This window comes from Trichosurus vulpecula, chromosome 9 (genome assembly GCF_011100635.1).
Source record: "Trichosurus vulpecula isolate mTriVul1 chromosome 9, mTriVul1.pri, whole genome shotgun sequence".
NCBI lineage: Eukaryota > Metazoa > Chordata > Mammalia > Diprotodontia > Phalangeridae > Trichosurus > Trichosurus vulpecula.
The window spans coordinates 86,896,381-86,923,705 of record NC_050581.1 but is presented as its reverse complement, the minus strand read 5'-3'; the positions used below and the strand labels follow the sequence as shown (position 1 = coordinate 86,923,705).

Below are 27,325 nucleotides of genomic sequence, written 5' to 3'. Positions count from 1 at the left end.
ACAACAACAACAATAATAAAGGCTAGAACTTATATGCACTTTAAGGTTTGCAAAGTACATTATCACATTTCGTCTCACAACAACGCTGCAAGGTAGGTTCTTGATGAATCTACCACTAATTCAGGTTCAGAAATTTTTAGGTGATCTGCTTTCATCAGAGACAGAGCATTCGAGCAGACATCCAGAGTTGGATGTAATAAGTCTTGTAACTGTGTAATAAAACTCTCAGGTTTTTTTCCTTAACCACCTTCTAAGACTAACTATTAATCGCTAAGTTGCTTCAAGGTCAAAATAGCACTTGACAATTTATAACACGGCCTGAATTATCTACTCTACAACAAAGCCCTAACATACTAGCCAGATCCTGTACCTGGTCTAAATAATCAATCACGTGAAATGGTTCCCCATGTATTTAAATTCTTATTATTTGAAGCTATAATTATACAAAATATGGTAACTGATTCCTGTCCAGTGGAAATGCTGTAGAAATTCAAATCATGCAGCCAATTCAGAAGGATTCATTATTTACAACCAAATTCTAGATTACAAAAGTAAAGGAATGAGCAAAGTTTCTCTACGAGAGAAATTTAGTGCTTCTAATCGCATTTTAAATATTCTAAATTTAGTTTTTAATGGAATTCAGAGTAACATGTACTTGGATCCTTCCTAATAAAAAACAGAATAAACAGTGCCTGTTCTCACATATATATTCTTTTTTTTAATTTAATTTTATTTTATTTTTTAATTTATTTAACATATTTCGTTTTCAGCATTGATTTTCACAAGAGTTTGAATTACAAATTTCTCCCCATTTCTACCCTCCCCCCCACTCCAAGATGGCGTATATTCTGGTTGCCCTGTTCCCCAGTCAGCCCTCCCTGCTGTCACCCCACTCCCCTCCCATCCCCTTTTCCCTTCCTTTCTTGTAGGGCAAGATAAATTTTTACACCCCATTGCCTGTGTATCTTATTTTCTAGTTGCATGCAAAAACATTTTTGTTTGTTTTTGAACATCTGTTTTTAAAACTTTGAGTTCCAAATTCTCTCCCCTCTTCCCTTCCCACCCACCCTCCCTAAGAAGTCAAGCAATTCAACATAGGCCACATGTGTATCATTATGTATAACCCTTTCACAATACTCATGTTGTGAAAGACTAACTATATTTTGCTCCTTCCCAACCCATCCCCCTTTATTGAATTTTCTCCCTTGACCCTGTCCCCTTTCCAAAGTGTTTGTTTTTGATTACCTCCACCCCCATCTGCCCTCCCCTCCATCACCCCCCCCCATTTTTTTTTAATCTTCTTCCCTCTTCTTTCCTGTGGGGTAAGATTCCCAATTGGGTACGTATGGTATTCCCTCCTTAGGCCAAATCTGATGAGAGCAATGTTCACTCATTCCCCCCCTCATCTGCCCTCTCCCCTCCTCCCACAGAACTGCTTCCTCTTGCCACCTTTATGGGAGATAATCCATCCCATTCTATCTCTCCTTATCTCCCTCTCTCAGTATGTTCCTATCTCATCCCTTAATCTGATTTTATTTCTTTTAGATATCTTCCCTTCAACTCACCCTGTGTCCGCTCTCTCCCTCTCTCTCTCTCTCTATATATATATACACACACATAGATATATACATACATACACATTCACCCATATAGATACATAAACATATATCACATATATATTCTGAAAGAAAGGATAATGATAGTCAAAAGATGCTGTACTAGCAAGTCAGTAAATCTCTTGAGGTTTCATTTTCATCTGTAAAATAAGGGACCCAGATTAGATCATCCCTAAGGTAAATCCAAACTCTGAAGCTATTAGTCTATATAATCAACAAGTACTCAATTACCATTTAACAGGTGCCTACTATGGGTCAAGCACACGGGCTGAGGCAACAACTAAGAGGCACAACGCATAGTGAGAGCAAGGGGTCAAAAATGGCACCTAGAGGTTGTGAGCCTTGGTGACTGGGAGGATAATGGTATCCTTAACAAAGGATTTGGAATGGGGGCAAGATAATGACATCAGTTTTACAAATGTTGAATTTAAGGTGCCTACAGGACATCCAAGTTTGAGAAATCTAATAGGCAGGTGAAGAGAGAGTGAAAGTTGGGAAAGTAGTAAAGGTTAGACAAGTAAATCTGAGGGCCATTTGTATAGAGATTATAACTGAAACCACGGAGGTAATGACATCTTATCAAGTGAAACTGTACAGAGGGAGAAGAGAAGGAGGCCAAGGACAGAGCCTAAGGGGATCCCCAAAGTTAGTAGTTGTGACATGAACAAAGATCCAGAAAAGGAGATAATACAATAATACTACATATAAAGTGTTATTTTAGCTTTCATAACACTGTTCTCTCCAGATTCTTTTACCAAACTGACTATTCCCTGGCTACATTATCACTGAATGACAGAGCCCCAGGGCTCCATCCTGGGTATCTTTCTCTTTTTCCAGGGCTCTTGCTCGAAGATCTCATCAGTTCCCATAGGTCCAGTATACTGACCATGGCTGGTTACTTGCAAATCCGCAATTCCTTCTTCCTGTTTTTTATGTTGACTCAGAACTTGACTTTGCCAATGCAAAATAACATTGGCCAGTTTAGAAATACCAGAAGCTTATTACCAATGAATGGTACTTTTTCAAAGTCCAGGGCTCATTCCCACAAACAGGCACAGGATTATCAAGTACTACCTCCCAAAGGCACTGCCCATGGGCTTTTTTCTTCTATTAGCTCCATGACAAAATCAACTGATTTTATTTCCTATGTGCTTTTCATCCCTACAGTCTCCATTGCAGCCAGTTGTTCTGCTTATTTCTGTTTCAGTGTTCACATGCAGTTTGGGCTGTTGAAAAGGCATTATTTTGGCAGCTCCATTTACAGACAGCATTTGGTTATTTTCTTCCAGATTGAACTCTCCACTTTTTACTCAAAGCCTTTCCTGGCCTGCTTCCACCCTCCTAGCTATTAATGTCCCTCCAAAAACTACTTACTAGTAATTTTGTTATATGTATCCTTATAAAGGGCTATATACATATACACTTAAGTATGTATGTGTACATGCACACACACACATATACACACACATACATGTTACAGTGTTAACTCCTTGAAAGCAGGGACTTCCATTTGTACCTATATATGCCCCCATTTAGGACAATGCCTGACACATAGTAGGCAATAGACACTTAATAAATGCTTGTTGACTTATCTCTCTGCAGATGACTCCCAAATCTCTTTCCTGGGAACCAGTCTCATATTTCTAACACCTTGCTGGTCACCTCCACCTAGATATATCATAAGCATCCCAAACTCCAGAAATAAAAATCATTCTCTTTCCTGCCAACCAGGGATTTGGGGAGCCTGGGGCCACATGTGGGCTTCTAGGTCCTCAAGTGCAGCCCTTTGAATCTAAATTTCACAAAATAAATCCCCTTAATAAAAGGATTTGTTCTGTAAAACTTAGACTCAGTCAAAAAGTCATACCCAAAGATCTAAAAGGCCACATGAGGCCTCAAGGCTGCAGGTTCCCTACCCCTCTACTTCTACAAACTTCTGTATTTCTGCATACGGTATTGCCAACCATCATCTTGGTTTAACCTAGGAAAGATCTTGCAGTCTGCCTTCTCCCCTTAACCCCAAAGCCAATCAGTGGCCAAGTATTATTATTACTATAGAAGGGTAGAGTATTCTATCTCTACAATTCTCTTAACTATCAAAAACAAAACTACACTCAGAGATAGTAGCACACATATAAGCAAGTACAACTTAATTTGCTTAAAACTGGAACTCACTGAATACTCAAGGTAATCTCATTCTCAGTATCCCTGTCCTAACCCCCAACCTCCACAGCAGTCACATGACCACCACCTTAGTTTAGAACCTTATCACCTCTTATCTACACCATTATAAAAGCTCCCTTGCTTCTAGTTTCTTCAATATCCAATCTATCACCCACCAGCCAAAATAACATCCCCATGTCCAGGTCCGCCCCTGACTACCTGAAGCTACAATGACCCACTGCCTCTAACTTTTTAGACTTGTAAAGCCTTCGCCATAAAGCGGGCATATAAAAGCTGGCAAGCAAAGTGGGACTTCTTACTATTTTTTCTTTTGGAGTGCTTCTCAGCACTAAGACAATCAAGTGCCTTTGAGTTTTTAAAAAGTGGACAATTCCTGTTGTACATCTATTTTTAAAGAAAAGCATAATGTCTTTAAAAAATTATTCTGTAAATAGAGATTACCTTTTTGCAGTGTTTTCCCCTCATAAGAAAGAGAATATAATGTTCTGCATGCTGCTGTCATTCTTCTAATCCCATTCAAGTTTGCATGTATAAATGCTCATCTTAAAGTGTATACAATTATTTACCATAAATTGTTTGTCTGCTGTCTATTTGATGAGCACTCCTTAATTTCCAGTTCTTTCCCACTAAGCTACTTATACATATTTATGCATACCTAGGAACTTTTTCTGCTTTCTTTGGTACCTTTGGAATCTAGGTACCATGGTGGTATCAGTGGGGCAAAGAGTATGCACGGTTTAATAAATTTGTGAGCAGTGTTACAAATTGCTTTCAATCTAGCACAGCTATTTTAAAGTTGTCTGTCAGCATTATAGTTTGCATTCAACACAAAAATTATTTCTATTATTTTGACTTGGTTTTGCATCAAACACACTACCAAAAATTCCTATACTTAAAACTCAGTAGGAACAAAGGTTGCTAGGGTGAAAATGAAACAATAAAATTACATAGAAGTGGAAATCGAAGATACCTACTTATCACTGTTAGCCAGTTGCCTGAATTCTTTCACAGTCATTGGTTTTTTCTGGATGTTATACTGGGTAAAGAGTCCAGATTGTCCAGTGACCATCTGCTGAATAGGAGCTGGAATGACCAAATTATCTATGTCATCATAACGTTGTCTTGGCTTCCATTCCTTTGGAGGGATCACCTAAACACAAAAAGTAAGTAATAACTTTAGAATTTCACTTACCAGTAACATTTTGACACAAAAAAATTTTAAATATTTTATAGAACATTTATTATTATATAAAACATTCATCTCGTTCCTAGGATGGGAAGGTGATGAACACAAGACTACAGAAATTAAATTGAACATGATTATAAGTTAGTCATCTTACATGCTTTTCCTTTCTCCTAGTGTAGGGGTTCCAAATCTTTTTGTGTGTTAAGAAATGACATCCTCAGAATAATGTTGTTAAATGCATAAAATAAGGCACATAAGATTACAAAAGAAAACAATTATATTAAATACAGTTATCAAAAATTTTTTTAAAAGACAAGTTCACTGACCCCTGGGCAAAAAACCCTTGCCTAGAGATTCCATCCTTTCTGAACTGTGAAAAGCCAGCTAGGATTAAAGTTATCAAAAATTCCTCTGGAAAGAAAGACCCAGCATTTAGCCAAGGATTAATTTTCCTTTAAACTAATGTGTAAGGAAGTGTTTTTCCACTTCCTCTCCACAAAAAAATGTTACCTATTGTCAACTTAAGTATTCAACTACTCTAACACAGAAAAGCAGTTACTTATATAAATAGCATTTTAGAGTAGTTTTTCAATTTTACTTTCTCAAAATCCAGTAAAATGCTATTTCTTCTCTTTTCCACTTACCCTTCCCATTTATTTGTCTTTGTATTTCATTAAAACTACTGGGTTTCTCAGTTGCAGACTATACTGTCTTGTTCTCCATCTACTTGTGTGTTTACTAACATTAGATTAAGCTTACTAGAAGATTGCCAGAGAAGCAGATTTCTAAAATTTTAAAAGCACATACACAAAAATTTGTTTTTAGTCTTTAGCAATTTCATTTTAAAATGCTAACTAGGCAAAAAAGTACAGGAAAAGCAATATGGCATAAGGCGAAAGGCATTTCACTGAAATCAAAGGGGCTCGGCTTGAACATAAGCTTAACTATTTGCTATGTGACCTTGGAACTTTTCTGTGTCTGCTTCCTCATTTGCAAGAGTAAGGAGGCTGAAACAGAAAATCTCTAAGATCTTTTCAAGATTTAAATTAAATTTATAATTAAATTTAATCTAAGAATCAGGTGCAATGGATAGAAGTTGAAAATGCAAATTTAAGTTAAGTATCAGAAAAATTTTTCCTACAATTAGAGATCTCCAAAAATGGAAGAGGATCTATCAAGAAGTGATTGGATACCTCTCAATGAATGACATTCAAGCAGATATTGGATGACCACTTGCTCAGTATTTTAAAGAAGCAATTCCTTTAAGGCATGAGTTGGGTAGCTGCTAAGATTCTGTCACCTCCAAAATTATTTGATTCTTTATATGAATACATATCCAATTTAAAAGGAAAAACTAGGACCGAATTATCAATATATAACTTCACTTCTCTGAAAATACAAGAATATTACTTCCCCTCCTCATTTTGTAGGGGTGTTAGAATAAAATGAGAGAGAATGAGCGTGTGTGTGTGTGTGTGTGTGTGTGTGTGTGTGTGTACACACTTAGAGAAAGACATACCCTAGTATCAATACTGTATTAGGACATAAAAAGTTTTAAAAGTGACTGGCTTTTTCTTAACTTTTATTCTCCTTATACACTGAATAAAGATTCAGTCTCTATTTGATATATATATACATAACATACAAAATAAGAAATATATGTATATATTATATACAACATGTACACATATACATGTGCACACAGGTATATCATGAAGGCATTTTTTCTACTCAAAGGATAGTATTTCTTATTCTGAATATAATACTACATAATCCTAAAATACATATGAAATTAGATGTACTGAAAGGCTTCTATTTAGGTATGAATACACCCTTGAGTATAATTAACATAAATTTTAGTTTATGTTTTATCTGCATGAATATCTCAATCAATGAGTATTTATTTATTAAATATCTCCTGTGGACCAGGAAGATGTGTTGCACTCACAAGGGGGGAATGTGTTGAAAACTCTCCATCAACAAATGTAAGCAGCTCATCAGTAACTTATCACTTCAGAGTGGCCAAAACACTGAACAGTTAGGTAACTTGCCAACAGTCATGCAGTTTATATACATCATAGGTACCATTTAACCCAGTTCTTCCTTACTCCAAGGCCACTCCTCTAACCACCTTAGCCCCCTATCATGTATATATACCAGATTTTACTTCAGATATAGGGAAATAATGTATATTTTTCCAAAAGGCAAACAAACAAGAGAAACATCTGAGTTCATCTTTATATATGAAAGAGCCATGAATAACTAAGGTGTCAACTGAGATAAAAGAACGAAAAAAAATCAGATTTCACAACAATTCAAACTAACTAAAATCAAAGGTTGCATGTTTTTAAATTTTCACTACTTCTAAGTATTCACATAAAATATTTCCATTAAAAAAAAACAAGACAACGGGGCAGCCAGGTGGCACAGTGAGTAGAGCACTGGCCCTGGAGTCAGGAGGGCCTGAGTTCAAACCCAGCCTCAGACACTCGACACACTTACTAGCTGTGTGACCTTGGGCAAGTCACTTAACCCCAACTGCCCTGCCCTCCCCCCTCCAAAAACAAAATAAAACAAAAAAACAAGACAAAGGAAATAAGACCCACCAAATTCAATGTTTTAAAAAATTCTATCATTAGCTTTGAACTCATTCAATCTGAGTCATGGAAACTAATTCCTCCTAATTTTAAGTTTACCTTCCTAGTAATAAAGTCAAATTGTTTCAGGATCATTATCTAAAATAAAATGAGTATATATATTTCTTGCCATCAATAGTTGTCGATATTAGCAACCTGTATGTACCAGTTTCCTGATAAGCTCCTACCATCACATTTCTTAGCATAGGTGAGGACATGAATACTCCATGAAGGAATATAGTCTGGAATGGCATTACAAGAAAAAAAAAAATCTATAAATGAGCCCTACTGCTCCATCTTAGCAAATAGCAAGCTATTCTCAAAGAGTCAATTTTCTTTTCATAATTCCAAAACAAAAGGTACTATGTATTTTACCCACATGTGATATATTAATATCAAAGAAATAAATCTGCAATCACAAACACACAAAAAACATCAACTACTATAAGCTAATATTGGTTCCCTTAAATTATAATTTCTTTTTATCTACGTGATGGAAAGAAAACAAAGATTCTATGGAGATTACCAGAATATCCATAATGCCAGACCTATTTATAGACTTATGTTCTAAGTACAGTCTGGATCAATATTAACTTTCATTCTGATAAGAGATGTTTCCCATTTGATTCCACAGATATGAAGAAATGGTCTATGAGGACTCTAAGTTCTAAGACATTTTATTCATCTTTTTCTTTTCCAATTTTGTCCTAATCCACCCACCTTCATGAACTAATGCCTGTCACTTTAGTCATATTAGCTTTGAAATTTAAAACTCTAAACACGTGAGAAAATAGAAGGCGATTAAAGGCAAAAAAACACTCAATCTTGTCCCAAATTACTGCTGTTAAGAACATCCAACCTATTAAAGTCTACACGCTAATTTCAGATACTTCCACTAAAAGGTGGCAGTAGCAAAAGGCTTGAAGTGGGTACTGTATTCCCTAAGGCTAGCAAGAAAGAGAAGAGAAAAGGGGCAAGTGAAACAACTTCAGGCATTTTTTTTTTCAATTCTATAAATTTGTTGTTTCAGTGACATCCAGAAGAACGTGAAAAGAAATAAATATTGAGCTTCACTAACTTAAATTTAATAAAAATTTATTTAGTAACATAACACTCACCATTTTCTTTTATATATGAAAAAATTTTAAAAAGCAGTCCACTTTTTTGTTATTTTGAAGAAAACATAGAATTTAACAAAGCCTAAAACTTCCAATATCTACAATAAGTTCCAGTTTTCAAAACATAAATTGGTCTGGTCTCAGGTAGATTTCAACATTCAGGAAAGTAGCTGTAGGCTTCCTTGCCTTTTTCTGTTGGTGCTCTTGTTACACACTATAAGCATTTGCACAGGGATATTCTCCATGCATAGGAAAACTCCTGAGAATTATTGCTGTTAATCGATTCTTCTAACATTACTAAATATAACCCTATCAGATATCACTCTAATCTCAACGGAACACAGTAAAATAATTATTCAAGAAACAAAGAACTGTCTTCATGGAAGGAAAAAAAAAGTTCTTGCTAAGGCCACATTTGAAATCAGGACATCCTCAGTCTAAGCCTAGCACTTTATCCACTGTACCAACTAGCCACCTTTCTCTGTAGCTACACTTTCAATCATCCTCTTTTCTCTCTAGTTTTTATGACACTACTCCTTCTTGGTCCTCTTCCTATCTATCTATCTGACCATTAGATAGGTCTCCAACAGCTAGATCATTATCCAGGTCACTACCAATGACTTTAGGCATCACACAGGGTTCTTTCGAGTATTGTGGGCTTTTTTCTCTTCTCTCTCAATACTATTTTACCTGATGACCTCACTAGCTCCCATGGATATCATTATCAACTGTATCGATGACTTTCAAATCTACTTAATCATCCCTAACCTTTCTGCTGACCTCCAGTCTTGCATCTCCAACTGCCTGTTAAGACATTCTCAATACGAACAGGCATTTTTCAGAGGAAGAAATTAAAGCTATGTATAGTCATATGAAAAAATGCTCTAAATCACCAATGATTAGAGAAATGCGAATCAAAACAACTCTGAGGCACCACATCACACCAATCGGATTGGCTAACATGACAAACAGGAAAATTATAAATGCTGGAGAAGATCTGGGAAAACTGGAACACTAATGCATTGTTGGTAAAGTTGTGAACTGATCCAACCATGCTGAAGAGCAACTTGGAACTGTGCCCAAAAGGCTATAAAACTGTGCATATCGTTTGACTCAGCAATACCATTTCTAGGTCTGTAGCCCAAAGACATCATAAAAATGGGAAAAGGACTCTTTTTGTGGTGACAAAGAACTGGAAATTGAGGGGATGTCCATCAACTGGGGAACAGCTGAACAAGTTGTGGTATGTGATTGTGATGGAATACTATTGTGGTATAAGAAATGATGAGCACGATGCTTTAAGAAAAAAATTGGAAAGACCTACATGACCTGATGCTGAGTGAAAGGAGCAGAACCAGGAAACCATTGTACACAGTAACAGGCACATTGTGCAACGACTGACTTTGATAGACGAAGCTCTACTCAGCAGTCTAAGCATCTAAGACAACTCCAAAAGACTCACGATGGAAAGTGCTGTCCACATCCACAGAAAGAAGACGGAGTCTGAATGCAGATGGAAGCACATCGTCCGCTCGCCTTTTCTTCTGTTGTCTTTATTTCTTCTTAGTTCCCCTCCCGTGAGCTCTAGTTATTCCTCACATTGTGACTAATGTGAAAATACACTTAATGTGAACATACAAGTAGAGCCTAGATCACATCACACACCATCTTGGGGAGTGGGGGAGGGAGGTGGAGAAAATCTAAAACTCAAAAGCTTATGGAAGTGAATATTGAAAACTAAAAATAAATTAATTATTAACAAAGAAGCTACAGTAAACACATCTGATAGACTAACACTGTGGTGCTGTAAGAAATGATTTTTCTTTTGGACCTGGATATTGAAGACATCTGTTTTAGTTAAAAAGACATGTCTGTAACAAGAATTTTTAAAAGTATTCTCAATTGTGGGTTGGAGGAAAGAAAAGAGAGAAGGCAAGTGTTTGTTGTTTATAAAATGAAATTTAAGTTAAAATACCCTAAAAAAAAAAGACATCTCTAATTGGATGTCTTGAAGATATCTTAAACTCAATGTGTCTAAAACTGATCCCATCATTACCCCCACTCACACTCCAAGTCCTCCCGTCTTCCGAACTTCCACGTTAATGTTTAAGATATGATCATCCTCCCAGGAACCATCACTCATAACCTTGATGTCATCCACAACTCTTTACTTTCTTTCACAACCCTTGCCAGCAAACAAACTCTTGCCAAGACCTGTTGATTTGACCTCTATAACATCCCTCACATATGCACCCTTCTTCCTGACACTGAGACCACCACGCTAGTATGCTAGTGCAGGGTCTTACTACCTCACACCTGGACTATTAAAAAAGCCTGCTGGTTTGTGTCCCTGACACAAGGCTATACACCACTCCAGTCCATCCTCCACTCAGCTGCCAAAATGATCTAGCTAAAAGTAAAGGAGACAGACAGACTCACTCTCTCTTTCTCTCTCTCTCTCTCTCTCTCCACCCCTGATAAGACACTTTTCTTAATACTTGAAGTATCAAATATAAAATCTTCTGTTGGCATTCAAAACCTTCCATTATCTACTTTTATATACACATACCTTTCCAGTTTTCTCACACCTTACATGCCCTATGTACTCTTTGATCCAGTGAAACTGGTCTCCTTGCTGTTCCTCAAACAAGACAATCTACCTCCAAACTTTGGATGTTCTCAATGGCTGTGTCCCATATCTAAAATGTTCTCCCTCATCATATTCTCCCGGCTTACCTGGCTTCCTTCAAGTTTCAATTAAAATCTTACCTTCTTCAGGAAGCCTCTCCAAATGCCCCTTAACTCTAGTGCCTTCCTTCTCTTGTTTATTTCCACTTCATCCTGTATATAGCTTGTTTGTACATAGTGGTTTGCATGTTCTCTCTCCCATTAGACCTTGAGCTCACTGACAAAAGGAACTATCTTTTGCCTTCCTTTGTATCCCTAGCACTTGGCACTGTGCCTGGAACATAGCAGGGGCTAAACATTTACTGACAATCACCTCAGTAGATTTTTAAACTACTAAACTAACAAGATACTCTAACCTTGACATCTTTATCAGGTAGGAATATCTCTATTCAATGGACCAATCCCAAAGGCATTAAAATAAGGTAAGCATTGCCATGCCCTGCAAGATTTCCTATTAAATAACATGCCAGGTCAAAAATGAAATAATTAGAGAGTTTGTGTCTAGAGAGAGCAGTCCAGCCAAACTCCTGAAAAGGATTCACTTGGGGGAAAGTAAAAGATTAGACTCAATAGACCACCACCCCTCCAGCCTTAAAATAGGATACTTAATTCACCTTACTTTAGAATATGATGGGCACAAGCAAATAAATAAAGATAATTACAAGCAAGTAGAAAACTCCTAAGAACTTAAAGATATTTCTCAAAATAAGATCAACATATATCTTTATGACTTCAGAGCAAAAGTAAGCACAGGGAAGCGAATAAAAAGGGCTGGAAAATAATGCTTGGGGTCCAAGAAACAAAAGAGGCCAAACGATTATGTTCAGAAACCTCACACCTATATATAAAGAACCCTTTCACTGAAAAGAGTGCTGAAAGCCTCCAGATGCTGGCAGGAACCAAAACATGATAAAAATCAAACTGATTTTTAAGAACTTTTAAGACAGAAAGTGACTGGCTCTAGATGTAGTCTCTTTAGAGTTAGGCATTTATAGTGATTTCGCTGGCTGATCAGAACAAAGGTCAGAATAAACTCCCAAAAAAAATTTGAAAGGATTTAAAAAATGAGAATGTGATCATAGTAGCTCCAATCTTACCTTTTAAACAAACTGTGGACTTCAAAAAAAAAAAAAAGAAAACCACAAAAGTATAACACTATTTGCTAAAGGAATTTAACCAACACAAAACTACTGACATGAGGAGAAGTGGAAGAATCCTGTAAACTACCTCAAGAAGCACCATCACAGGATTTTAGACAGGAAAGAGATTTAGTATCTCTGAGTGGCCTGGCTCTGACTCATCTCAAGGTTCAAGGTGTGACTGATGTACAAATTTCTACTGGAAAGTGAAATTATATGTGAAGTGAGTATCATTACTGTTATCATTGTTTATAGTATACTGAAACTGCATGTTAAACATCCATTTTGGAAGACTCTTGTTCTAAGTAGAAAAAACTTTAGCACTATGCCCGAAGTATTATAATCCTTTTTGGGGGTGTACTGGTATGTTGAGGGAAGACTAGTACCTCTGCTGTGAGGTCTGCCAAGCCCTTTTCGGGGCTGTTTTCCATGCTTGCTGTCCACGCGATTCACTCAACTCTCAAGTGCAGTGACCAAACCTGGATAAACCATTTTGGCTGATAGGCTAAACCAGACTGAAGGTAACCAAGGGGTGTCAAAACCTTCAGTTATCTAAGCGAAGTATCTACCCCAAGCACATTAAGACCTCTCCCAACCAAATAGGCAAATGAGAACAATTTGTTCCAAGGGCCGTGAAGGCAGTTGAAGCAGGTATGGTGGAAAGCTAAGAGCTTGGTCAGACATCTAAGATGTCATGGTCATCCACTGCATTCCAAGTCATAACCAGTTGTCTTGATTTTGTCTTGCCACAGGACTCCGATGACTCTGGAAGAGAAAGTGAGGTCAACGACTTTGCCCAATTCTGCCTCACTTAAATCCAATTTATATGCGAGTCAAAAGACATCATTTGTACCATTTTACCACTTTTACCGACCCCAAAATCCTATGGTGTCAAGCACATTACAAAACATCATACATGAACATATGAGGAACTTTAGTAACAATCCTACACACAGACATTCCAGGCCACAGACTCTTCTCACTGGACTGAAGCAGCATTGGGATTAGACAGACCACTGGGTGGTCTGAGCAGCCTTTCTTAAGGACTGCATTGCCCACCACCTGGTGTGAGGAAGGAGCTAGAAAATGTCCCCTAAAAACCATCTGATTCACCCAACCTTGGCCTGTTTAACACAGCAGGCAAGGATCCCATTCTGCAGCCAAAAAAAGTACAGAAACTTTTGCAAAGGTGATTCCACTCACCATCAGTACATAGAATGTGTGCACATTTATGGACAACACGAAATCTAGTAGACCTAAAAGATGAACAGCTCTTGTTGAAAGAGAACCCAGCAGGTATCACATCCAAAGAGCAGCCCTGAGTGAAACAAAGCTGGCAAATAAAGGCTAATTCTACTAAAGTCAGAGTTGGATAGACATTTTTCTGGAGTGGCCACAGTGAAAGGTAGTACTATGAAGCTGGAATAGGTTTTGCAATCAAAACTCATCTCGTCAACTAGCTTGTATACCTACCAAAAGAAGTGAACGACAGGCTCATGACAATGCAATTGCCACTTGCAGGAAAATACCATACCACCATCACTAGTGCCTAGGCTCCCACCATGACAAACCCTGAATAGGTCAAAGAAAAATTTTAGGAAGACCTGGAGACCCCCATCATCAGTGTGCTGAAAGAGGACAAGCTTATAATTCTGGCTGACTTTAATGCAAGAACAGGCACAGACTACCAGACATGGCAGGGAATCCTTTGGAGGAATGGAGCTGGAAACAGGAACATCAAGAGTCACTTTCTACTGAAAATCTGTGCATGACATGACCTTCTCATCACCAACACTGTCTTCAAATTACCTAAAGGCAATAAAACTCTGTGGATGTACCCTTACAGCAAACATTGGCATTTAATAGACTATGTCCTTGTAAGGAGAAGAGAATGATGAAGGCAATGTGTGGTGCAGAGTACAGAACTGATCACAGACTTATCCTTTCCAAACAAAATCTTCACATTGAACAAAAGCAGTGGGCCCAAGGCAAGATGACCACCGTAATATTTAATATCAACAGATTAGAGTGCTTCTCCAAGTATGAACAGTTCATTGCTAACTTGGAGGGAAAGCTGAGGCAACACATGGTTGACAACAGTGGAGCAGAAAAGGAACGGGCAGCTTTCACAGATTTGGAGTACAATACCACATTTACTCATTTGGGCCAGAACACTCATAAACATCAATACTGGCTTGATATAAATGATGGGGAAATTCAAAAGCTGCTAAACAAAAAATAAGACAATTCCAAAAGTCTCATGATGGAAAATGCTATCCATATCCAGAGAAAGAACCATGGAGTCTGAATGCAGATCAAAGCATACTATCTGCTCTTCTTGTTTTGTTTCATTTGTTTTCCCCTTTCTTGTGGTTCATCCCATTGGTTCTAAATCTTCTTTACAACGGTAGTTCTACTTCTTCTTTACAATATGACTAATGTGAAAATATATTTAATTCGAACGTATATGTAGAGCCTATGTCAGACTGCATGCTGTCTTGGGGAAGGGGGAGGGAAGGGTGGTGCAGAAAATTTAAAACTCAAAAGATTATGGAGGTGAATATTGAAAACCAAAAATAATCTTTAAAAAAAATGACTGCATTTAATTCCATCAAAAATAAAATGTAATCGAAGCTTGGAGAGATGCAGGATTCTTGGCTGAAAAAGAAGGCGCATGAAATTCAATTTTACATTGATAGTAACAATCCAAAGTGCTTTTGTGATGGCCTGAAGACTATTTAGGGCCAGAGATCTATGATGCATCTGAACTGCTCAGTGCTGATGGAGACACATTGATTAGTGATAAGGACATGATCCTGAAGAGTTGGGCTGAATGTTTCCATAGTATTCTAAAAAGACAATCATCAATCAATGCCGAAGTCCCGCCCATTGGTATACCTAAGGTTGAAGTCAACGTCTCTCTAATGAAACTTCCAACTGAAGAAGAGGTTTTAATGTCAAAAGGCTCCTCTCATGTGGCAAAGAGCCTAGTGCTGATTCCATTCCAGCTGAAATTTCGGGGGGGCAGGGGAGGGCACTGAGGAAGGGGAGGAGGGTACTGTCATACAAAAACTGACTGAAACCTTCTAGGTTACATGGCAAGAGGAGGCTAACCTCCAGAGGAATTCAAAGATGCCTCCACTGTCCATCTCTATAAATATAAATAGGTTGTCCTGTAACAATCACAGAAGGGTCTCTCTCTTAGTCACTGCTTGCGAGATTCTTGTGAGAGTGATCCTTAACAAAGTAATTCTTCTCCTGGAAGATGGTCATTTACGTGAGAGCCAAAGTGACTTCAAAAAGGGCCAAGGAATAGTTGAGATATTGTTTGCTGCCTGACAATTTCAGGAGAAATGCCAGGAACTAAACAGAGGTCTGTACACCACATTCATTGATCTGATGAATCTTATGTCAAACTTTGGTAGCCTGTAGAAGTTCATCAGTATTGTACATCACTTTCATGATGACATGCTTGCCCAGGTTCTGGATAATAGACAATGCTTCCACACTTTCTCAGTCACGGCAGAGTGAAGCACGGCTGTGTGCTTGCTTCTACACTTTTTAGCATGATGTTTTCAGCAATGTTGTCAGACACCTTTAACGAGGACAAACGTGGCATCAAGGTCAGCTACCACACTGATAGCAAATTATTTAACTTGAAGGCTACAAGCCAAGACTAAAATGGAAGCAGAACAGGTGCATGATTTTTTCTTGTTTGCAAATGATTGTGCACTCAAAACAGCCTCTGAAGCTGAGATGCAATAAAATATGGGTCAATTCTCCGCTGCTTGTACTAGTTTTGGCCTAACAATTAACACCAAGAAAACACAAGTTCTCCACCAGCCAGCACCACACCATTCATACGTGGAACCATTGGTTATAGCAAATGGAGAAGTTTTAAATACTGTGGACAAGGTCACTCATCTTGGCAATATACTTTCTAGGGATGTACACATTGTTAATGAGGATGACCCATGTATTACCAGAGCTAGCTCAGTGTTTGGGAGGCTTCAAAATAAAGTGTAGGAGTGAAGAGATATTAGACTGCCTACTAAACTGAAAGTCTACAAGGCTGACATCATTCTTGTATGCCTGTGAAACCTGGACAGTATACTAGTACCAAGCCAGGAAACTGAACTGTTTCCACTAGGAAGATTCTGAAGATCATCTGGCATGATACCAAACACTGAGGTCCTTTCTTCTGAGCTAAACTAGCAAGCATTCAAACTCTACTATAAAGAGAAAAACTGATGGGCTGACCACATTATCAGAAAGTCCAATATATATTTACCTAAAAGACAATTTTATGGAGAACTCGCACAAAGAAAGCTCTCACACAGAGGTCAGAAGAAAGGACACAAATACACTCTCAAGGTGTCTCTAAAGAACTTCAGAATTGATGACATGACATGGAAGACACTGGCAAAGGACCTCCCAGCATAGTGTGCCTGCATCAAAGATGGTGCTGTCGCTGCAACATAGTGATGTCATTTTGATCCTCTTCAAGAACAAAGGAAAACAACCAACCAATCCTTTCTTTAAAGCATAAACATGAAAAGTGATAGGGCCTGGACCTGTGATTTCATTAACAGAGGAACTCCCAGAGAAGGAAGCTCCCTTTACCAAAGTAACACCTCCTCTGCAATTTTTGGTCCTAGAGTTGTTGAAAACACTTAGAGGCTTAGTGATTTGATCAAGCTCACGCAGCCAATACATCAGAAGTGGGGCTGAATTCAGGTCTTCAACTGTAAGGCCATCTCTCAATCCAAAACATCCTGCTGTCTGACTCCCATACCACTTATAGAAACGTAGGCTTCATTCCATAGACACCCATGGGGCCCATGAACAGATTTCAGGTTTGTGAACTTGTATCAAAAAAAAAGAGATTTCATCTTCATTTTTCACAAATTTCTAACTGAAAGATAACATTTCCTTCAATTGTGTAGGCAACAAACATTATTCTGAAAAAGAAATTGATAGCATCACCAAATTTTCAAAGTGGTCCACGACACAAAAAGATCTTTTTTAAACCTGTGACACAGGAGATGGCAGAGAGAAGGTAAGATGTTGCTAGAGCTCTCCCCAGTTTCCCTTGGAAACAACATTAAACCAAGCCTCTAAATGGATTCTGGAACAAAGAGAACTCACAAAAAGACACAGTGAAACTATTTTCGATCTTAAAATAACTTAGAAAGACTTCAGGAATGGTCTGTCTCACTTGGGTAAAAGAGGCGCACAGCCCTACACAGATGGTATCTGGGCAATCCATCACTTAAACATCAGCATCTCAAGCCCCTTGGTCCTAGCTCACCACGCCAGCAGCGATTCCTCCAACCCAAGAACAAAAGGCAAATTGTAAGCCCCGGAATCCAGGGTAAAACAGGAGCAACCAGATCAGGCTACCCCCAGCACACTGGAAAAGCCACAAGAACCTGAAACCCTGAGGTGGAAAGTCAGTGACCAGGCCCCGAGCCCCCAGCATAAGAAGCTTGGGCTAGTGCCTCCTGGTGTCCCAAGAAAAGTCAAGAAATAAGCTGGAAAGATGATTAAGAAAACAGAAAAGAGCCCCGACCACAGAAAGCCACCGTGGTGACAGGGAAGATCAAAACACAAACTCAGAAGAGGACATCAAAATGACCACATGTGAAGCCTCAAAGGGCAATATGAATTGGTCTCAAGCCCAAAAAGTCCTCTTGGAAGAGCTCAAAAAGGATCTTAAAAATCAAGTAAGAGGGGGCAGCTAGGTGGCACAGTGAGTAGAGCATTGGACTTAGAGCCAGGAAGACCTGAGTTCAAATCCAGCCTCAGACACTTGACACACTTACTAGCTGTGTGACCTTGGGCAAGTCATTTAACCCCAATTGTCCTTCCTCCCCCCCTCCAAAAAAAAAAATCGAGTAAGCGAGGTAGAAGAAAAAATGGGAAAAGAAATGAAAGATACAGAGGACAATATGAAAAGAGAGTCAACAGCTTAGAAAAGGAAGCAGAAAAATTGACTTAAGAAAACAAATCCTTAAAAAATAAAGTTGGCCAAATGGGGAAAAAATCCACTGAAACAACTCCTTTAGAAGTAGAATTGACCAAAGCTACTGAAGAAAATATAATTCCTTATAAATGAGAATTTGGCAAGCGGAAGCTAATGACTCAAAGGGAAATCAAGGATCAATCAAAATCAAAAGAATGAAAAAACAGACAAAAACATCTCACTGGAAAAACTAATGGGGAAAATAGATAAATAGATCCAGAAGAGATAATTTAAGAATTACTGGACTACTTGAAGGCCATGACCAAAAAAAAAAAAAAAAAAAGAGCCTGGACAGCATTACTTCAAGAAATTATCAAGAAAAACTGCCCCTAGAACCAGTGGGTAAAATAGTCACTGAAAGTCCATCAATCACCTCCTGAAAGAGATCCCAAAATTAAAACTCCAATGAATATTGTAGCCAAATTCCCAAATTATGAGATAAAGAAGAAAATCCTGGAAGTAGTCAGAAAGAAACAATCTAAATATCAAGGAACCACAGCCAGGATTACACAAGACTTAGCAACTTCTAAATTAAAGGATCAATGGGCTTGGAATATGATATTCTAGAAGGCTAAGGAGCTCAGATTACAACCAAGAATCAACTACCCAGCAAAATTAAGCATAATCTTTCAGAGGAAAAGATGGCTATTCAATGAAATAGGGGACCTTCCAACTATCCTGATAGACAGGCCAGAGAGGAACAGAAAATTTATTCTTCAAATACAAGACTCAAGAGAAGCATAAAAAGGTAAACTGGAAATTTAAAAAATCTATTGTCATCAAAGGCTTCTTCTCAAACAAGAGATGCCAATATTTTAAGTTTCTGCTGGTCAAAAGCCAATCATGAGAATGGAAAAGACTGTCCATGAACTAAAGTATCTAGGTCTCAACCAATTAGATCTTCAGGAACACTTGAAGAGTAAGGGACCTTACTGATAAGGAATGATACCTAAAAAGAACCTTTTCTTTCTGTATATACAAGAGCAATCCAGCCTCAAAATTGAGTAACTACTAAAAACCTCTTACAATCTTCACATGTACGATGATACCTGTATTAGCTTAAGGGAAGAGGGCTCGTGAAGGGAAAAAATTACTCGAGACCCACAGGAGCAAGTCCTTCATCTGGAACTACCCAAGTGAGTTTTAGAAAGTATTTATGCTCAATTTGGTATGTGATTGCGATGGAATATTATTCTGCTAAAGAAATGATAAGCAGGATGGCTTCAAGAAAAATCTGGAAAGACTTACATGAACTGATGCAAAGTTAAGGAAGAAGAACTAGGAAAACAAGATACACAGTAACAGCAATATTGTACTATGACCAACTGTGAAAGACTTGGATATTCTGACCAAGACAATGATCTAAGACATCTGTAAGGGACCTGTGATAAAAAATGCGATCTACTTCCGGTGAGAGAACTGATGAACTATGAATGCAGATTGAAGCATAGTTTTTTCTCTTTGTGTTTCTTACTTTTTATTGTTTTGTTCTGGGTTTTTTGCAACATGGCTAATAAAAATACGTTCTCCATGACTTCACATGTATAACTGATATGATACTGTTTGCCTTCTCAGTAGATAGGGGAGGGCTGGGAGGGACAGAGAGAATTTAGAAAAATATTTTTAAAAAATAAATCTTAAAAATAAAGAAAAAAAAGTTATTCATGCTCAGTGCACGGTGTTTTCAACCAAGATATAGGCAACTGCAAATCAAATCCTTCAATAACCCAAATAAGGATGCACATTAGATGTAGGTTAGGTTATGTGTACACCTATTAGTACGAATGTAAGGCTTATTACATAATTATTTATTTACCAGGAACCTGCTGCAAAACTCTAGCCTAACCCTTGGAATTAGATCTACAAACCTAGGTCATATAATCTGATTTCCTTGCTTTACACATGTGCAAAGGGACCTCTCCTCCACTCCCCCCGACCCCCACCGCAGGGCGAAATGTTTTTTCCATGGTCACACCAAGACAAAATATCAGAGACGTCTGTCCAATAGTGAGAAACTACAGCCAAAGGCAACATGAGTTTAAAGTATAAGCCCACTAAAATAAATAATATAAAGGGGATGATTAAAGCTTATAAACAATATCAAATCACAAAACAGCAAAAAGTAATTGAGAAGACAGAACTACAGAGCCTTTCACTAAGGCACTTTCCTAAAAGCACTGGTACATGACCCCAAAAAGAAGATAAACAGAAGGAAATGGGAACAGATGTGGAAACCTTTTCAGAGTGACTTATTCTCATCAGTAATAAAAGGGTAACTACCACATTTGAACTCTACCAACTCAGCATCCAATGGAGGAAGATATAAAATGAAAAGAAGGAAGGAGCCACTGAACCGCTTTTAAAAAGTGTATTTTTTTTTTCTACAGAAGAAACCTGTGCTGAAGGTAACACAAAGCACTTAGGGTCAATGTGCAAAGAAGGAAAATTTTTCAAAGAATCAAAATGTTCATGAATGGTTTTTTGCTTCATTCAAAAAAAAGTATACATGTATAAATATATATGTGTGTATGTATATAAAGTACAAACATGTATACTCTATTATGTAATATCATAATTTGTTTCATATATTATATTTATACATATTACATATAAAAGTACTTATATATACACACAGATCTCAGCAGCTACTGACCAATTTGCTCCTTTTCCCATTGCTGTAAAATCTTTATGAAAATCAACGAATGCATGGATTAAAGAAAACACAGCAGAGAAAAGGCAGAATTTTACAGACTATTTTCCTTTTTTATTATTTAATATTTTTACTTTTCATGCATTGATTTCCACAAGATTTTGAATTACACATTTTCTCCCCATTTCTACCCTCTCCCCACTCCATGACGGCATATATTCCGATTGCCCCATTCCCCAGTCAGCCCTCCCTTATCCCCTTTTCCCTTACTTTCTTATAGGGCAAGACAGATTTCTATGCCCCATTGCCTGTATATCTTATTTCCCATTTGCATGCAAAAATGACTTTTTTTTGAACATCTGCTTTTAAAATTTTGAGTTCCAAATTCTCTCCCCTCTTCCCAATCCTCTCTAAGAAGGCAAGCAATTCAATATAGGCCACATGTGTATCATTATGCAAAATCTTTCCACAATAATCATGTTATGAAAGACTAACTATATTTTGTTCCTTCCTATCCTATCCCCCTTTATTGAATTTTCTCCCTTGACCCTGTCCCTTTTCAAATGTGTCTGCTTTTGATTACCTCCTCCCCCTATCTGCCCTCCCTTCTATCGTCCCCCCTTTTTTATCTCCTTCCTCCTTCTTTCCTGTGGGGTAAGATACCCAATTGAGTGTGTATGTTATTCTCTCCTCATGTCAAATCTGATGAGAGTAAGATTCACTCATTCCCTGTCAACTGCCCCCTCTTCCCTTCCAATGAAATGCTTTTTCTTGCCACTTTTATGCAAGATAATTTACCCCATTCTATATCTCCCTTTCTCCCTTTCTCAATATATTCCTCTCTCATTCCTTAATTTGATTTTTTTTAGATATCATCGCTTTATATTCAACTCACCCTGTGTCCTCTGTCTATATATATGTATGTATGTATATATATAAATATATATATATATTCCCTTCAGCTATCCTAATACTGAGGTCCCATGAATTACACACATCATCTTTCCATGTAGGAATGTAAACAAAACAGTTCAACTTTAGTAAGTCCATTATGATTTCTCTTACTTGTTTACCTTTTCATGCTTCTCTTGATTCTTCGATTTGAAAGTCAAATTTTCTATTCTGCTCTGGTCTTTTCACTGAGAAAGCTTGAAAGTCCTCTATTTTATTGAAAATCCATATTTTGCCTTGGAGCATGATACTCAGTTTTGCTGGGTAGGTGATTCTTAGTTTTAATCCTAGCTCCACTGACCTCCAGAATATCATATTCCAAGCCCTTTGATCCTTTAATGTAGAAGCTGCTAGATCTTGCATTATCCTGATAGTATTTCCACAATACTCAAATTGTTTCTTTCTGGCTGCTTGCAGTATTTTCTCCTTGATCTGGGAGCTCTGGAATTTGGCGACAATATTCTCAGGCGTTTTCTTTTTGGGATCTTTGTCAGGAGGTGATCGGTGGATTCTTTCAATTTCTATTTTACCCAGTTGCTCTAGATTATCAGGGCAGTTCTCCTTGATAATTTCTTTAAAGATGATATCTAGGCTCTTTTGTTGATCATGGCTTTCAGGTAGTACAGTAATTTTTAAATTATCTCTCCTGGATTTATTTTCCAGGTCAGTGGTTTTTCCAATGAGATATTTCACAATGCCTTCCATTTTTTCATTCCTTTGCTTCTATTTTATAATATCTTGATTTTTCATAAAGTCACTAGCTTCCACTTGCTCCAAAATAATTTTTAAGGTAGTATTTTCTTCAGTGGTCTTTTGGACCTCCTTTTCCATTTGGCTAATTCTGCCTTTCAAGGCACTCTTCTCCTCATTGGCTTTTTGGAGCTCTTTTGCCATTTGAGTTGTCTGTTTTTTAAGGTGTTATTTTCTTCAATTTTTTGGGGGGGTCTCCTTAGCAAATTGTTGACTTGTTTTCACGGTTTTCTTGCATCATTCTAATTTCTCTTCCCAATTTTTCCTCTACTTCTCTAACTTGCTTTTCCAAATCCTTTTTGAGTTCTTCCATGGCCTGAGACCAGTTCATGTTTTTCTTGGAGGATTTTATGTAGGCTCTTTGACTTTTTTAACTTCTTCTGGCTGTATATTTTGGTTTTCTTTGTTCCCAAAGAAAGATTCCAAAGTCTGAGTCTGAATCTGAGTCTGTTTTCACTGCCTGGCCATGTTACCAGCCAACTACTTGACCCTTGAGTTTTTAGTCAGGGTATGACTGCTTGTAGAGTAGAGAGTATTTTGTCCCAAGCTTGAGGGGCTGCACTGTTGTTTTCAGAGCTTTTTCTACACAGCAAGCTCTGCCACACCAGTGTTCCTCCTCCCCCAAGAACCGCCAACCTGGACTGCAACTCAAAACCAAGCAGGCTCTGCACTCCCACTCTGATCTGCCACTTAATTCCTCCCACCAGGTGGGCCTGGGGCTGGAGGCAACTGCAGCTGTAGTTCTGTAGCTGCATCACCTCTGCTGCCCCCGAGGCAGTGGCTTTCACTCTGTCCCAGCAGCCTTTTTCCCACTAACCTGCTCTGTTGTCTTTGGTGTCTGTGGGTTAGAAGTCTGGTAACTGCCACAGCTCACTGATTCAGGGCGCTATGGCCTGTTCCTCCCGGCTCCTGGTCTGGGTGCAGCCCACACTGGGCTCTGCTGCTCTCCGCTACCAGCTCCATGGGATAGACCTTACCCAGCAACCATCCAGGCTGTCCTGGGTTGCAACCCTGCTTCCCTCTGCTATTTCGTGGGTTCTGCAGTTCTAGAATTTCTTCAGAGACATTTTTTATAGGTGTTTGGAGGGACCTGGGGGAGAGCTTTAGGCAAATCCCTGCTTTCCAGTCGTGATCTTGGCTGTGCCCTCTCAGACTATTTTCTACAGTAGAACATATCTTTATATATTTGCAACTAACAGGAAGAGATAACATAAGGCCTTGCTGTGTTTATTCTTTACTGATTTTGGGGTGACCTGGTCAACATGGGGGACACCAAAGGGGAAAAACCTCATTTGAGATAGCTTCTCTTTTTCTAACCCAAATTGCTAGAGGCACCTAGGTCTCATAAAGTAGCCAACATTCATTAAGTGTCAGAGAGGGGCATAATCAGTCATATCTGAAGGTCAGCCCACTTTCCCTAGCTGCAGACTAATCCCTTCACCTAAGGGATTAGTCTAGCCTCTTTCCCTCTCCCAGTCCCACCATGATGAAGTAATAGAGAGGAAGTGAGAACTATTAACCCACCTCCTCATTAAGCTGTTCACCGATCTTACCTTTGCTAAGGGAGGTCCAAATGATGGTCTATGAGACCATTCAGGAGAAAAACACATGTAGGGTTAAGAGGCACTGTTGGCCTTTACTTTAGGGCCTTTGGCACAAATGGAGGCAGACTACAGACCCTTTTATTAATAGGTTTGGAATTCTATTAATAAACTTATCTTGCTAAGGGAACTGCCTCAGTGTACCCCTTTGTTAAATTTCATTGGTAACAGTACACTATAGGTTCAGAACTAAAATCACAAAAATACCAAAAGGGTAACAGAAGAGTCACAATGGGCATAAGCAGGCTCATTCGTGGTCTCTACAACAACTAGCATTTAAAAATTATAAGAAAGACATTATTATCAAAGAACATGCATAGTTGTGAAAGCTAGTGGTCTGGCCATATTACAAGAGTGAGAGACAACATTTGGACAGCCAAGTCATAAGGACGTAGGCTTCAAGTTCACTGATTCAACAAAACATGGACAAAAATCACAGAGGGACAAGAAGACATCGATAGAGTCTGTGATCTCAATATCCCAACTGATAAATCCACCAAACTAGCAAAGTTATAAATAGATAAGGAATAATATTTTGATGTTCTAGTGTTATATCATTCAAAAACAAGAACATATCAAACACTTTCTTTTATTTTCCCATATCAAAAAAAAGAAGACTAAAACTTGAAGACAAGCAAAAAATTATTTGTAATTCAAAAAACAAAATAACAAAACAGTAGAAGGTTTTCTTACCTTAGCAAGTCCTGCTCTATGTGCTCCTTTAGACTCCATATATGCTAAATATTTGTTGAACTCTCTAAATTCATCCATAGAAGGTCTGAAAGTCATGATCTTGCAACTCAGATTTGGGGGACTATCCACCTCTGCTGCCTCCATGTTGACTAAGTTTTGCCCTGTAAATGAATTAATATGTCATCAGCATTCAATCATTTTGCACCTATTCATTACTTTGTTATAAGTGATTTGACATAGTATGGTTAGATTTTCCTAATCAGGTAAAAACCTTTTCATACTACGGCACAGCCCTTTTTGTTGTTCAGTCATCTTTCAGTCCTGTCTGACTCTTCGTGACCCCTCTCGTGGGTATTTCTCGGCAAAGATATTGGAATGGTTTGCCATTTCCTTCTCCAATGGCACAGCCTGATACAGTTCAATTCCTCATCTACTACATGCTCAAAATAATTTATGTAGGAAACTGCATGCTCATAAATGGGCTTTTATTATCCTACTTTGTTCAATGCCATTCCCCTTTTATCTCTGCTAACTAAATCTTATCTATTCTATAAGGCCCAGCTAAATAACCACATCTTTAATGAGGATTTCTGACTATCCTCACCCCAAAAATGTCTCTTTCTCCCGTGAACTACAGAAGTCATTGCTGTAGACTATGTAGAGTCTAGTGTAAACATGAAGTCAAGAAGATCTGGGCTCAAATCCTGAATCAAACCTCCTTTGTGACATTGAGGCAAGTCACTATCCCCTCTGAGCGTCTTTCCTCATATGTAAAAGGAGAATAATATCTTCAGTGCCTCCTTTACAGGGTTACCATAATGATCAAATGAGGTAACAAAGTACTGTGAAAACTTTAAAGGGCTATCAGGGTCTTCCAAAAGTTTTACAGCAGTTTTTTGCTATTAATAAAGTTTAAAACTGCGCTGACTTTGGGGATCCCCTGTATGAATATCCATTATTATATCATACCATATCCGTATCATATCACATAAGAATAATGCATTGTCATCCCGAACCTATTACATCTGTGATATTAAACAAGTGCCATAACCTTTTTCAGCCTCAGTTTCCTCATCTTCAAAATGGAAATAAATCTAAAAAGCTCTATTTCGCAAGGTTGTTGTGTTTTAAGGAACATATAAAAAGTCCTACCCTCATGCATCATTATGAGCATCGGGCAGCCCTGCTACTTCTGCAGTAACAATAGTCAAGTGATAAAAAGGGGACAGAAGGGGCAGCTAGGTGGCTCAGTGAGTAGAGCACCAGCCCTGGAGTCAGGAGGACCTGAGTTCAAATCCGGCCTCAGACACTTGACACATGTACTAGCTGTGTGACCTTGGACAAGCCACTTAACCCCAATTGCACTGCCAAAAAGCAAAAAAAAAAAAAAAAAGGCAAAAAGGGGACAGAAGTTACATGGCCTTTTGACAGTCTTTAATAAGTATTAACTTTAGCCCCTAGAACTCTAAATGTGAGGTCTTGTCCAATGACCAAATATATATACTACAAGAACTAAATCATATCAGTCTTGGTATTCTTGCTCTAAATGAACCTAGAAAACAAAGGAAACTATAGCCATATGGCAGGAAGGCTCACACATTCTCCTAGGAAAGGCATATAAAGAAAGGAAGGGGCAAATTTCATTTCATTCGCACATAAAGGCAACAAGAAGTATCATTTAGTGGACTGTGTGGTCATCTTGTGTTACGGTGCTCATTACAACCCTTTGCAAAAGAACAATAACTTCAAAATAAGAGCGGCTGACACACAAACACCTGTTAGAAAGAGGTACAAACTTCTACAGAGCACTCAAAAAGACTGTTCAAATTAAATTAATTACCTTATTATTCAGTAACTTCAGTGCAAAGGGAAGAAAAGGTGAAAAAAGCAAAAAATGTTTTGGCAAATATTGTTCAGGAGGAAGGAATGAGAAAAGTCAAAGACATTTAAGAGCACATATAAAATTTGTAACTATTCGACACTGATACTTTCTTAAGAAAAGAATCAGAAGACACTAGGCCTTGGCAAGCACTAAATGTCATAACAAGTAAAACTGATTAAAGTTTAAGAGACAAGAAAAGCCCTATT

At 38.1% G+C, this 27,325-nt stretch overlaps 1 protein-coding gene across 3 annotated transcripts in view; it reads right to left on the bottom strand.

The window, feature by feature from the left end:
• KDM4C (lysine demethylase 4C) overlaps positions 1–27,325 on the bottom strand; it is a 507,818-nt gene that overhangs the window by 428,656 nt on the left and 51,837 nt on the right. For all 3 annotated transcript variants that reach the window (XM_036737952.1, XM_036737951.1, XM_036737950.1), the window contains 2 exons: positions 25,238–25,398; positions 4,775–4,950 (listed from right to left, as the gene is read on the bottom strand). In XM_036737952.1, the coding sequence (XP_036593847.1) occupies positions 4,775–4,950; positions 25,238–25,398 (337 nt within the window). The remainder of the gene's footprint in view (positions 1–4,774; positions 4,951–25,237; positions 25,399–27,325) is intronic.